The sequence below is a fragment of the Myripristis murdjan genome, chromosome 15 (genome assembly GCF_902150065.1).
Source record: "Myripristis murdjan chromosome 15, fMyrMur1.1, whole genome shotgun sequence".
NCBI lineage: Eukaryota > Metazoa > Chordata > Actinopteri > Holocentriformes > Holocentridae > Myripristis > Myripristis murdjan.
Window position 1 is genome coordinate 1,393,042 of NC_043994.1, and position 14,869 is coordinate 1,407,910.

General features: G+C 39.7%; 1 protein-coding gene across 1 annotated transcript in view; it reads left to right on the forward strand.

Annotated features, from left to right (window-relative positions):
* The first annotated feature begins 285 nt into the window (after nt 1-285).
* LOC115372859 (neurotrypsin) overlaps nt 286-14,869 on the forward strand; it is a 30,886-nt gene continuing 16,302 nt past the window's right edge. The window contains exons 1-4 of the mRNA XM_030071020.1: nt 286-316; nt 6,521-6,763; nt 11,074-11,212; nt 13,733-13,911. Coding sequence (XP_029926880.1) covers nt 286-316; nt 6,521-6,763; nt 11,074-11,212; nt 13,733-13,911 — 592 coding nt within the window. The remainder of the gene's footprint in view (nt 317-6,520; nt 6,764-11,073; nt 11,213-13,732; nt 13,912-14,869) is intronic.

Consider the following 14,869-nt stretch of genomic DNA (forward strand, 5'->3'; position numbering starts at 1 on the left):
ACTTGAAGATGAGAATACTGAGATCAAATTGTAGCCACGCAGACTTCATATTCAGATCTGGTTGCTTTATTGGCTGCAGTGAGACCGGTGAGTGATCTCTTTTGAATTTTACTTGAGTCATCTCCAAGTAGGAGCCATGCAGGCCACATAGCTATACCTGTATTCAGTCTGACAGCTTTCCAGCTAAGTTATTCCAAAAGTCAGGTACACTGGGGACATTTCCAAAAGCTCTATTGGAGGGCAGGATTGTTTCTGTAAAGGCAACAATAAAAAGATAAGGCTGGAATGTTGCTGGTTTGTCTGTTAGATGGACAAGGTAAGTACATGTCCTGTTTTAATGGGACATTCTCCTCCAGGTAGAAAGTCCTCAGGGAAGCTGCTAGCGAATATAGAAATACATATTTCATATAGGCATAGTTTGAAATGTCAGATGCAGAATTTAAGACACTGGTTAAACAATTTGGTATTGAGCTAGCTAAACTTTCTCTTGCGCCCTCTGTCTTTATCAAATTTCCCACAGATATCTAGATCCAGATATTTTTTCCTTTTTCAACACTATCCAGAATTCACATCTTGCATTGCGCACAAAACGCCGCCTCTTTTCCCTGCTGGTATTCCACTATTTCTTTGGTGCCAGTTGTGTAGTGCATCTTGTACTGAGCTGTCACTGCATGAGAATCACAGTTGAGACGGTGAGCTGACGCCACACCCAGCCAAACTGCAGTCTGTGGCAGCAAAGAGGGACTGGAGGTGCACCAGATGAACTCAGTCATTTCATACAGTGAAATTTGTTTTATGAAGTACATGAGAATGTTCTTATTATTTTGACAACAGTGATGATTGTTGAGAGGTAACAGACAGCTATTTGTTAATGAACATGTTTGGCCAAGAAAACCTGGCCAGACAATTTTCTAGTCTTTCTTGTAATTTAAAAATATGCTTGTTTCAGAACGTTAAAAAGGAAAGCAGTTACTTCTGTTATGTTTACGGAACAACAGTTTACAACAGTTACAGCAGGACAAATGATTGGGACGTAGATATTCTGAAAGGAAAGACGTGACCCTTAGGCCCCTTCAAGTAGTTCAGTAGGCCAGTGGCTTTCAAAATTTGAGTAGGCACCTAACTAAAACATGTTTATGACAGATTTATGACAATGATGATGAATACCACTTATATTTGGCATCTACTGTTAAACATTTATCTCCTGCTGAAGATCCCCTGTCCCCCTAAAATGGGTCAAAAAATGTCAGGGAAGTGGAAGAGGTTATAATACAATACATAACATATATGCATATTAAGTTCTGTATGTGTTCATATGTTTTTAGCTATCGTCACACGGCACTGTAATTCTTGTGATGCATCCATTTCACTACTAAGAAGTATAGTAGGCTTTGTCAAGAGGTGTATATTAGCCATAAGAACAGATGTTAAGTTTTAAGTGATTTGATTTTATTACACACATTTACAGCTGGACAGCATGTAAGCAGCAGCAGGCGTGATGTTCTGTAGTGTGAGTCCAGATGTTCATGATGTGTGAGCCAGAATGACAGCGAGGTGACACACTGCTGACACATGGAGGTGTTAAGGCTTCTACTTAGACTGGCTGTTGATCTGACAAGCATGTTTCACTGCTGCCCAGAGTCACAGGGGTGTGTGTGTGTGTGTGTGTGTGTGTCTGTGTGTGTGTGTGTGTGTGTGTGTGAGAGAGAGAGAGAGAGAGAGAGAGAGAGAGAGAGAGAGAGTGTATGTTTTGGCCTGTGACCAGGGCTAATAACATCTTCTCTCTAAGGGCTCGACACTACACCAGGCGGAGCAAGGCAACTTAATTTCTAAAGTACATACATAGGGATAATATGGTGTGTTTTACATAAAAGAATTTAAAGTGTATTCAAAAGAGAGTAAAACAATCAGTTAACCCTCAAGCAACCAACTGGGGCCAGACATACACTTTTATTCAGAATTTAATTATGATTAAATAAGTTATTCCTTTGATACTTCCAAACTTTATCAGTTTTGTCAGTATATATATATATATACAGTACAGGCCAAAAGTTTGGACACACCTTCTCATTCAATGCGTTTTCTTTATTTTCATGACTATTTACATTGTAGATTCTCACTGAAGGCATCAAAACTATGAATGAACACGTGGAGTTATGTACTTAACAAAAAAAGGTGAAATAACTGAAAACATGTTTTATATTCTAGTTTCTTCAAAATAGCCACCCTTTGCTCTGATTACTGCTTTGCACACTCTTGGCATTCTCTCCATGAGCTTCAAGAGGTAGTCACCTGAAATGGTTTCCACTTCACAGGTGTGCCTTATCAGGGTTAATTAGTGGAATTTCTTGCTTTATCAATGGGGTTGGGACCATCAGTTGTGTTGTGCAGAAGTCAGGTTACTACACAGCCGACAGCCCTATTGGACAACTGTTAAAATTCATATTATGGCAAGAACCAATCAGCTAACTAAAGAAAAACGAGTGGCCATCATTACTTTAAGAAATGAAGGTCAGTCAGTCCGGAAAATTGCAAAAACTTGAAATGTGTCCCCAAGTGGAGTCGCAAAAACCATCAAGCGCTACAACGAAACTGGCACACATGAGGACCGACCCAGGAAAGGAAGACCAAGAGTCACCTCTGCTTCTGAGGACAAGTTCATCCGAGTCACCAGCCTCAGAAATCACAAGTTAACAGCAGCTCAGATCAGAGACCAGATAAATGCCACACAGAGTTCTAGCAGCAGACCCATCTATAGAACAACTGTTAAGAGGAGACTGCGCGAATCAGGCCTTCATGGTCAAATAGCTGCTAGGAAACCACTGCTAAGGAGAGGCAACAAGCAGAAGAGATTTGTTTGGGCCAAGAAACACAAGGAATGGACATTAGACCAGTGGAAATCTGTGCTTTGGTCTGATGAGTCCAAATTTGAGATCTTTGGTTCCAACCGCCGTGTCTTTGTGAGACGCAGAAAAGGTGAACGGATGGATTCCACATGCCTGGTTCCCACTGTGAAGCATGGAGGAGGAGGTGTGATGGTGTGGGGGTGTTTTGCTGGTGACACTGTTGGGGATTTATTCAAAATTGAAGGCACACTGAACCAGCATGGCTACCACAGCATCCTGCAGCGACATGCCATCCCATCCGGTTTGCGTTTAGTTGGACCATCATTTATTTTTCAACAGGACAATGAGCCCAAACACACCTCCAGGCTGTGTAAGGGCTATTTGACCAAGAAGGAGAGTGATGGAGTGCTGCGGCAGATGACCTGGCCTCCACAGTCACCGGACCTGAACCCAATCCAGATGGTTTGGGGTGAGCTGGACCGCAGAGTGAAGGCAAAGGGGCCAACAAGTGCTGAACACCTCTGGGAACTCCTTCAAGACTGTTGGAAAACCATTTCAGGTGACTACCTCTTGAAGCTCATGGAGAGAATGCCAAGAGTGTGCAAAGCAGTAATCAGAGCAAAGGGTGGCTATTTTGAAGAAACTAGAATATAAAACATGTTTTCAGTTATTTCACCTTTTTTTGTTAAGTACATAACTCCACATGTGCTCATTCATAGTTTTGATTCCTTCAGTTAGAATCTACAATGTAAATAGTCATGAAAATAAAGAAAACGCATTGAATGAGAAGGTGTGTCCAAACTTTTGGCCTGTACTGTATATATATATATATATATATATATATATATATATATATATATATATATATATTTTTTTTTTTTTTTTTTTTTTTGATGAACATGAAATGTCTGTTATATGTCTAATGACATATAAAAAATACATATAAAATATAAAAAATACATATAAAACTTTTTTTTTTTATATGACATAAAAAAAATCTATTTTTGAATAGAAAGGTGGTTCTTTTGTCACTCATTGTAAATAGGGATCTGATCTGACCCCAGTTGGACATTAGTGTGTGCAAAATGTATCAGTTACCTTACAGCCCTCCACAGCCCCCACAGCCCAGCCTCTCCCATCCCAGCCTGAGGGTGGATGACCTCAGACTGATAATAAAAGATTTGCCAGCCAAGGTTTGCATTCTAGTTACTTTTTAGACCAAAATATAATATATTTTTTAGCCAATGTTCCTAGTTGAGGCATCTCTGCATGTTCAAATTATTAATCACATTGTTTTTTCTCCTACTAAACTGAATGAATAATCCTCTACTAACTGTGCAATTTAAAAGACCATACCAGTAATTTTACATGCTTGTCCCATTTACTATAATTTACCCACAAAAATTACAACAAACCATTCTGCAAACCTTGCAGAGGCACTAAAGATTTCACAATATGTGACCAAAAAAATGTGTTTGAGTTCTAAAACAGGACTGCTTAGATCAGGACATTATTACCCTGAACAGAATCACAACCTATCACAGGGCTGGTCCTTTAATGAATAAATGACTGTGAGTCCATGAATGTCTGTAGTGTGTGTTTTTGATTTTATGTGCTTAGGAGGAATGCATGTGCATGCCTGTGTATTGTGAATATATGGCAATGCACTTGTGTGTTGTGTGTGTGTCTCACATGCATACTCACATACAGCATCTCCAGGAAACAGATGTGGGGTTTTATAGATCAGTTTTGCAGTTCCTCTGGTTGCTCTGCTCCTTTGAACCCAGTGCATGTCTGCGCACCAGATGGATGTGTGTCTGCTGGTGTCATGGCCTGTCTTTACAAGTTCCTCATCCTCCATTTATCCCAGAGGAAGTTTTAAGTTAAGTAGACTCTTGTTGACACGTTAAAGGACATGGTGACAAAAGAGGTTTTGCAGATCACCAGTAATCAAGCACCAGTAGTCTACTGGAAACCTAGTCTACTGGTCTTTAGGAAACCTGGCTGTTTTCCTGTATTCAGTGAATATATCCTAGATTATTTACATGGCTGGATTTTTGGTATAATCTACGTGTTTTACCTTTCAAATGAGCTAACTTTTTGACCATTTTTTCATATTTTTCATCAAATATGGTGTTGTTATTAATGATTATGCTAATAACGGCATGAGTATGATATTTTAATCATGAAAGTTCATAAGAAACAACATTGCTGGGTCCAACAAATGTCCAGTAGGCTACAGGGGAAGATGTATGTTGAATATATAATTTCAGTTTCACTATAACCTGCAAGGCATCTGGCAACTGGCAACATCCTTCTTTGGCTCTTCTTTGTGAAGTTTTGGTTCGCACATCAACACTTAGGTCGTAAAACACATCTATCCCCTCCTCTGGAGACAGGCAGAGGGAGGGCTCCTTGGTAAACTCCATGTTGCTTTATTATGTTTTTGGGTCAGTATAAAACTACTCCTTATTCTCCACCTAGGCAATGCATAAATCAAGTTAAGTTGATGAGCACAGGCCTTAATCACAGCTACAGCATAAGGAGGCCTCACAAGTCCTACATTATAAACATTAAAGAACAGTGGCACTAAAACCTCTTCAGAATGTGACAAAGGGACTTCAATAGCAACTCAGTCATCACCATAAAATAAACCATTTTACATATCATACCCACTATAATTGGGTAGATATGAGATATGGTACAGAGAGAAAAGTGCACTTTTTTTCCTCAATCACAAACAGTGATTGAGAGAAAACAATGCTACAGAATTTCACGAATCCATATCTGTCAACGTAGTTTCAAGGATAGTATAGACTGATTGAAGTTAAAGCAAAGTGTTGGGTTGTCTAGTTCCCTGGGTGTGATATGAGTCCACATGGTGGTGAAATCTCCTCATCAGCTGCTCTGTGCTCCCCTGGGCTGATAATCCACAATACTGATTTTGTGTCTGTCCTGACGTTTCCATAGCACGGCAAAAAAGCTCCCAAAATAACACTGTCAGCACATGAATGAATGCGATCAAAGCGAATCATGCCAGTTTAAAAACAACAAGTCCTGGTACCCATTTTTCCCATGTAATTGCAGTTAATTTGAAAGAACTATGATATTGTTTCTTCCTAGTGCAAGGTTACCATGTGGAAAAGTCCTGCTGATGCTACCTGCTGGATCTACTTTCCAATTCAAATGGGAAAATAAGACCAAAAAAGCTATTTAATTTCCTAAAAAATATGGGCACTGGGACTTGTTTTTTTTGTATTGGCATAATCCACTTTGTTGACATTTGTTAATGTGCTGACAGTGTTATTTTGGGAGCTGTTTTTCTTTGGAAGTGAATGAAGAGATGGACTGTGGATGTGGATGTAGATTAGCAGTCCAGGGGGTGTGCACAGCAACTAAAGAGGGTTGTTGATAGCTTGATTGGTTGATTGATTTACTGATTCATTCATTCATTCATTCATTTGTCACTGTTTGGTGGGAATGGTATAATTTTGACACATTAATATTTATGGTTTATAGATAACTCAGTCAAATAGCTTAACTTTTCTTGTCTGTCTCATGGCATTTCTCTGTTGGTGTGTTACTGTTATTTCCTTCTGAGGCTCTTTGGCTTCATCGCTGCTCAGGCATTGTGATCTGGTTAATACAGATGGACTGATTGACTGTATTTGCAGCCCCGCTCTCCTGTTCAGAGGGCTTCACCGAGCTGGGCTACTATAATGGCTCAGTTTCCCAGACTGATGCTGGCTTCCCCTGCCTGAGGTGGACGGACTTCCCAGACTACATGCTGCAGTACCCCGGCCGTGGCCTGGGGGATCACACCTTCTGTCGAAACCCAGACCGAGAGGCCAACCCTTGGTGCTTCTTCAGGCAGAGTTCTGGTGCTATTGGCTGGGCCTTCTGCGACTGCCACCAGGGTGAGTGGAGGGACGAACTCAAGTATGTGTGAATGAGAATGGATGATTGATGAATCAGTGTACAATATGGTGAGACTGGTGTTTAAGTATACTATTGACCCTTTCTTAAAAATAGAAAAAGATTCTGGTGCACCAATGATATGATGGATATGATGCTGAAACCATTTTTTTCCACAAAACTGACCAATACATGTCACCTCAGATGCTAAAAATGTGTGTGCCCTTAGGGGACATTCACAAAGAGAAGCTTTAGTTGCACCGAAGGCCTTGTGTCTCTGAGAGGCAGGTGGGGAGCATTGTTCAGCACGCAAAATTAAGGCACTGCACATTGCCATTTTAAGCACTGCTTCTTTGTTTTTTCATTGCACCCTCATATGCTGTGTAATAAACTGCTCCTGTTGAGGGTTGTGCTAGCTTTGACCAACACAGCGTTCCTCAGTGATTTAAATTGCATAATTCCATTTCTCTTTCCTGATTTCCTTTTAACAAAGGGCTGGTTCAAAGTAGTTTTAAAGGGATCATAAACTCTGTTAAAACCTGGGATGTTCTTATTTAGTGTTATTCTTTAGTACTTTCTTCATCATCCATTTAGGGTCTGCATTTTCAACAGTAATCCATTCCACCAGGGCGTTCGCCTTGCAGGGTAATAAAATTGTTGGGACCCTGGTAAGAACAAACCAACTGCAGTGAAAATATCCTTGTTGGAACTGACGTAACTAGAGGTCTTACTAGTGCTGCAACGATATGTTAGTGAGTGCTTTCATAGTTGACATTGCTTGGCATAGCCTAGTGGAGGACAACAGGTGCAGTCAAGGAGTCAGTCAAACAGAACAGGAGGGGAAAAAACTGAGGTCATGTTCTGACTGCATCACAACCGCTCTTATGTATAGCGATGTATTAGTGCTATGGAAGGGGAAAAAAATATGGAGTTGGGGGAGAGGGGACAATATTCTGAGAAAAAAACTTCAGAGATGAAAGTTGTAAATTTATGAGAAAAAAACTAGGATATTCTCTGAGATTACAGTGGTAAATTCACGAGAAAAAACTCACACATGAGAAATAAACTCAGATAATTGATTTCACTTTTTGGCTAAGTAACCACATGGCTTGACTTGGTTGGATCAGCCACACGCTGGAGATGCTGCCGCCTGCCATGTATCATGTATCATGTGTGTTGTTTTGTTCTGAGCAGGCCCAAGTCATAGCAATGTCTCTTCAAAGTCCAGATGCCGATGATTACATTGTGATTCAGTGCAAAAATCGCCAGGATTTTCCTCTTACTAAATCCCATAGTAGAAAAAAAAATGTTCTCGTAAATTTATGACTTCATAATCTCAGAATTTTAGAGTTTTTTCTCATATATTTGAGTTTTTTCCTCATGAATTTACCACTTTAATCTGAGAGTTTCTGATTTTTTTTACTGTAAATTTGTAACTTTATAATCTCAGAGTTTTCAAGTTTTTTTCTTGTAAATATAAATAAACAAAATTTAATTCATAAACTTTAATCTTGGAAATTCTGAGTTTATCTTCTTGGAATATATCTCCCACCAATGGCCCTAATGCACTGTGATACTTATGTATGAAAGTACATTTTAATCCCTTCCCAGCAAAACCTCAGTTGACTGAGGTTAAATCAGCCTACACGCCTCCCTCCACATGGAAAGGACTTCAGATTCTTGCAGTTCCATGATGTTTTATGCACCCAGTGGTTTCAATAACAAAATATTTTGATGTATAAATGCACATTTTACTTCACTGTCCCTGTTTCAAAGTTGTTGCTCTGTACATATATTTTCAAGTCGTAGCTCCTAGCTGATGTAGGCTACATGGTCCCAGCCAAGGTTATTATAATGAAAACTAATCAAATGACAAAAACTAGATGTGAAACTGAAAACAAAAAGTCAAATGAAATAAAAATTCTACAAAAAAAAAATGCAAAACTGTACTAACCTTGGTCCCAACACAACTGAAATTTATAGTGTTAAAGTGATCTTATATAGTAGAGTTTATAGTGAATGTATAGTGATCAGACAACTCAAATCAATTTGATGAAGGATCTTTCCAGCACCCCTCCCCATGACCTTGCTGAACAATACCTGGTGTTTGGGAGGCAGGATGTCCACATCTGTTCCATGTCTGCTGCACTGGATTGGTTGTTGTGTCTTTGTCAATCCCTCCACATCTCTTCATTTCCATGTATAGTAAATAGAGCCCTCTCAGTTAGTCAGCCCCACCCTTTGTGTTGTGTTTTCTATGGTCCCATCACCTTACCAGCATTATTCTGTTGCCTGCCATGATGAGTGTCCATTCTCAGTGGCCAGCTGTCAGCAGCAGGGTGTGTGTGTGTGTGTGTGTGTGTGTGTGTGTGTGTGTGTGTGTTGTCTGAGGCAGCAGACTGCAGTGACGGGAGTGATTCAGGAGTGATCAGACTGTCTGTGTAACTTTCACCCAGACTCACCTTCAAATGCTTCCTCTTACCTGAATGAATGGCACAGAGCCCCATAGAGGTCATGCAAGACCATTTATCATTTTTTATGAATTCCACGCACACAGTGTGCAATGTTGTCTCCACAAAATACTAAATGGAGGTCACAAAATCCTACAACGTGTGCATAATTTTTTTGTGCTCTGAATTTGTTATCTTGTAGAATTAATGACATCATACCCGTCTTTGTTTAATTTATGCTCATATCTAAAGAAGGCGTGACCACACTGCTGCAGACTGGCGCCCTGCTGTTGCATGTGCAGGGATGGTTACTGTGTGCCCATGAAATTCACTATACATAACATCATGTTATGATGATGTATGAATTATAGTGGGTAAAGGCAGCCATTGCTCAATATAATGGCAGAGGCAGAGGCTCTCACTTGCCCATGTCAAAACAACTCTTACTCAAAGACCATTTATCAGAAATACAGTCTGCTGTCAGCATATCCATGAAATCATGGACACATTTTCTTTGGATGTGGGTACAGTCTTACTGAAATGTGGACACAATGTTATGAATTTGAGAGCTTGAAATGTCAAACTGAAAGCAAGAAAAAAATAAATCATGAGCACAAATAAGGATTTTGTGACCTCGGTTTAGTATTTTCGTGGGCGTTATTTTTTTTTCCTCTCCCATGGGCGCTCAGATGGACACAAGCACATTTGCTATTTACAAAACATAGTGCCGGATGGGAAAATACCAACTGTGCCAGTTGGAAACTACCAAAGACACTTGGGTCCTGCTTGGCACAACTTGGCACTGGGTGGAAGATAGAGCCCAAAGTGTTGGAGAACCACACTGGTCAACCACACTGCTCCAAAATCATGGAAAACAATGGGAATTATGCCACTACTCCTGCCCCCATTGCTGAGACGAGGGCTAGAGTGCATGCATGTTTTTACCTCCGCCAGTGGAGTTTGACAAAGGTTATGTTTTTGCCCCATTCCATCTATTTGTTTGTGTGTTTGCTGGTAAGATATCTCAAAATGTTATGAATGGATTCACACAAAGTCATGGACCAAAGAAAGAGCTGATTCAATTTTCATTCTTACTGGTCAACAGAGGGTGTGACGGTGGGCGTTGATAATCACAAAAAAAATGTAAAGCTTCCGAATGAATAATGTACAGGGTTACCACTGTGCTCTTACACTCCTGGTGCGCAGTCCAAGGAAAAATAACAGAAAGGAAGAAGTTGTGGGTCGCACACAAGCTTCCGAATGAATTCATGTACTATGGGAAAAATTTGTGTAAAGGTTGTTCATAGGACATGAAAGAGCTGATGATGCCAGCTGGCCAAAATGGGATGAGACGCTGGGTGTTGCCTATTATAAAAAGTTGTCTTCCAGACAAATTCACATCACTATGACAAACTTTGTGGACAGCTTGGTCAAGGAAGCAAGGAAGAGCTGATAAACCTTTTATGGCAACTGACCAAAAGGCAGTGTGGAAGTGGGCGTGGCCTATTGCAGAAAGGCGCATAACTCCAGAAACAGAAATAGTCGCTAAATCAACCAAACACACTGTTTAATGCTTGAAGTTATTTAACTAAACACATTACCTTTGTAATAATTGATGAAAGTTTTATTTTAGAAACTATGTGACATGGAAATTGCATACTTGGTCATGTGTGTTTAACAGAACAAAGCAGTGTTTTGTTATCCAATAGTGTGCCAAAGGCCTTAAATATGGTGGTCAGTAAAAAGCCTGCCATGCTGGTTACTGCCTGGGTCAGAAGAAATGGATACCAGTTTGTACAATTCATTGTGCAGTGCCTCTGCTTCTTTCGTGCTCTCCTAACTCTACAGTGTGTCCTTCTCAGGTGCAGCCAGGTTAGTGGGGGGCGTGTCAGGCCACAGTGGGAGGCTGGAGATCTACCTCAACGGCCAGTGGGGGGCAGTATGTGACACTCATTGGACCGATCGCGACGCCAGCGTCATATGCAGGCAGCTCGGGCTGGGGTGAGAGCTTCTAACTGCTTTTGATTATTTGTTCTTGATTGTAAATGTGTGTGTATAAGTCTATATTTGTGTACAGGTGTGGATACATGTATACACAGTATATTTTGACTAAGGTAAAATCACCCTATGTTCTGGATAATCGGACCCAGGGGAAAGTATGTACTTTTTATTGAATCATTACATTGGCCATGTTTAGCCTATTTAACTCATATGTACACACACACACACACACATATCACTGATTCTTGAGAATTTGGATAAATCATGTCCCACTAAGAAAAATGCTATTTCTGCTGGAAATTTACAACATTTTAATGAATAAAAAGAATCAAGGGCATAATCAGGGGGTCCTTTGCACATTTGTAAGGTTCTTTTATAGGTTTATTTTTAATTTGTATTAATTTAATGATTATATGTTGGCCCATGGCCTACAAAACCAGTTGTCCTCAGATAGGAGATAATCATTTCAACTTGATTAAAACAACAAAAAGTAATAATTTCATTGAATAATATCTTTACCACATGAAAGAGTACATCATAATATGTATTAAAAACTACAAACGATGGGTTTTGAACAATATTTACTATTATTTTGTGGTTGCTCAAAATGTGTCCCACATATTCGTCACCACCGTCAGATATTTATTTAAAAAATAATAATAAAAAAACTACAAGGTCAATTCCATTCCTGAGGAGCCCTTTTCAAACCTTCAGCTCTACTGCATGCTTCAAGACCGCTCAGGCTCCTGGAAGTTTGCTATTTTCTCTTAAATCTCTTCATATTTTTGGACACTGCTACTGTCACAACCATAACATGTCAACACCGTCACTTCTGTATAAAAAATATTAGATTAGATTATGGAATAAATGTATACTTTTTAAGAAGAGGTCTGATGCAGGTAGCAACAGGGCGAAAACAAGCTGGCTAATGTGAACAACTCATGCTTATCATGTGAAAGAGCAGGTTTTTGTCTCCACCGTCAGACGTCACCACCGTCAGGTTTTCTGTGTGACGGTGATGACTAAAGTCTGAAAAATGCTTATAACAGTGCTCAGGATTCTTATTTTTTGTACCAAATAGTTAAATAAAGTTGTTAAGCAAGAAGCCATTGACTTGAGTGATATAAATTTTGGAAATGTATGTTTTAATGAGGCCACTGTCACCACCGTCAGATTAGTGTCACCACCGTCAGAGGCAGTTATATTTGTTTTAAATGAATATGCTTACAATATGTTTCTTTGGTGCTGTTGAGTTATTAAAGTAATAGTCTCTTTAATACAAAAATATGTTTTTCAAATTTAAAAAAAAACATTACGGTGACGGTGTTGACAAAAACAAAGTAGCCTAATAACTGGAAAAACACCTATTTTATGAAAAAAATGCAAAATGAGGAGGTTGCACCGGTACATTGCTGAACAGCCAAGACCTTGGCCTATAATGATATACCTTCAGATTTTGTCATTTAACACACATTTTTTCCCCAAAATTAAAACCTGTTTTATCCAAATTCCCAAGAATCAGTGATATGTAGAGAAAGAAAGAAAGAAAGAAAGAAAGAGAGAGTGAGAGAAAGAGATGCCTTTGGAATTGTTATTTAAAGGGTCATCCCTGTGATTTTGCATGTGTAGCCTAATATCTACAAAATGTATATACCTGATCAAAATCTTAAGACCAGTTGAGAAATTGCAAGAATTTACATTTTTTTTGAGATATGGTCTTAAACTTTTGATCAGCTGATGAACAGCCTATTTCAGTTTAATGGTTGTTTGCAATAAATTGCTTACTCAATTTTTTTTTGTCTCACTCCCATTCCTTCTTTTTGCATTTTGAAGCTCTACTTAGAACCTTCTTAAGATCCAACAGTGCAAAATGGAAATTCTTGCAATTTCTCAACTGGTCTTAAAATTTTGATCAGGAGTGTACCTCAAGTTTCTGCTCATCTTTCCCAAAGCAAGCAGTTGAATTTTAGGACTCCAGTATCATAGGACTCCAGCTATTGGTTTCCATTCCATTCATTCACTAAATATGAAAATGAACTTTCAGAGACTTTCTTCACACCAGTATTGCATCATCGTAATAAAGTCGTCCACATTAGTTTTCCTATTAGCAGCAGCACTGTTGTGTTTTGATGACTTGCAATTAAGCAGAGTGAACCTGTCTGCCAGGGAAAATAGTTACCGTGGAAACATTTGCTTTACAAAGCTAATTATCAGTTCTGTGGTTTATGAATGTTGATGACGTTGTTAGCCGCAGATGCAGAACATTACAAGGTGGCCAAAAATTCTAATTTGAAAATCGAGGATTTGATTATATGTTGTGAAATCTTTAGTACCCCTACATGATTTCCATAATGGTATGTTGCAATGTATAATGTGGGTTATTATAAAACATACAGTTCACTGGTATGTTCCTTTAATTACCTCAAAGTTTGTGGTGTTTGTGGTTTGTTTGTGGTGTGTAACAGAAGAAGAGAGATTGGACTTTATCATTTCATCTCTGTGTGTCTGCTGCCCATCCAGCGAGATTGGAACAGCACTGCAGCATTCCTATTTTGGCCCAGGCTCTGGACTGTTCCACTACGAGCGACTGGGTTGCCGTGGCAATGAGAACTCCCTAATGGAGTGCCGGAGCAGGAAGTTTGTCACCAGTGACTGTAACCATGGCAACGAGGCGGGGGTGGTGTGTGCTGTACCTGAAGGTGAGACTAGGGTGTCAGGATGTCACTTTTCAGACAGGGTAAAGAGAGGTGGCACTTAATGTTCATGTTAATGCTCTATTAACCAGTAAGTACAGAACAGTGAATCTCACTATACAGGTTAAAGGGATCGTTCACCCATCTTGGAAAATGTGATATGAATTCACCTAAGCTGTTGTGTAGGACAGTAGTGGTGCTCTCTTCCTCTCATTGTTACTGAGGGCTGGATACTGGCTGGATGCTCCAAATGCTAACTGCCTTAAAGACGATTTAACACAGTGATCAGGAACCTTTTGCTCACAAGCCATTTCCGATTCTTTGCCATAAATCATATGACTCTCCACAGAAACCACATTTCATGGAATACAAATTAAAATAGCTACATTCAAAATAACAACGCAGGTCTCTCTCTCTCTCTCTCTCTCTCTCTCTCTCTCTCTCTCTTGCTCTCTCTGTCTCTCTCTCTCACACACACACACAGGGACACACACCCAGCTTGGTTTCCCTGCACACACACCAGCTTGCCCCAACCTGACTTCTCTATGTCTCTCGCTCTCCCTGTGTGTGTCTGCTCTGTTGACTTTCCTCAGCTGCAGTGTGTTTTATAATCTCTCCCAAAAGGACACAACGCGCGTCCTGGATTTCTTCACCCCCGATTATGTTTTCACAGTAGCCCAGAGGCAGCTTGTTGCTAACGAGGTGAAACATGCCACTGAATGAATTTCAGTTTCAGTACTCAGGAGTAGTGAGGCATTTCGGTGAAACTCGGTACCATAAGGTAGCAAATTTTAATGCTCAACTCCACTAATAACATATTTGAGACCATCAGGTAAAAATATATCAGATGAAAAGAAAAATTTTAACATCACTTTACAAATGTTGCACACAGTTTTGCTAACATAATAAAACATTTCTGCTTTTCCTGTCTCTCCCTCTACTGTGACTGTCAAGTAAAGCAGAA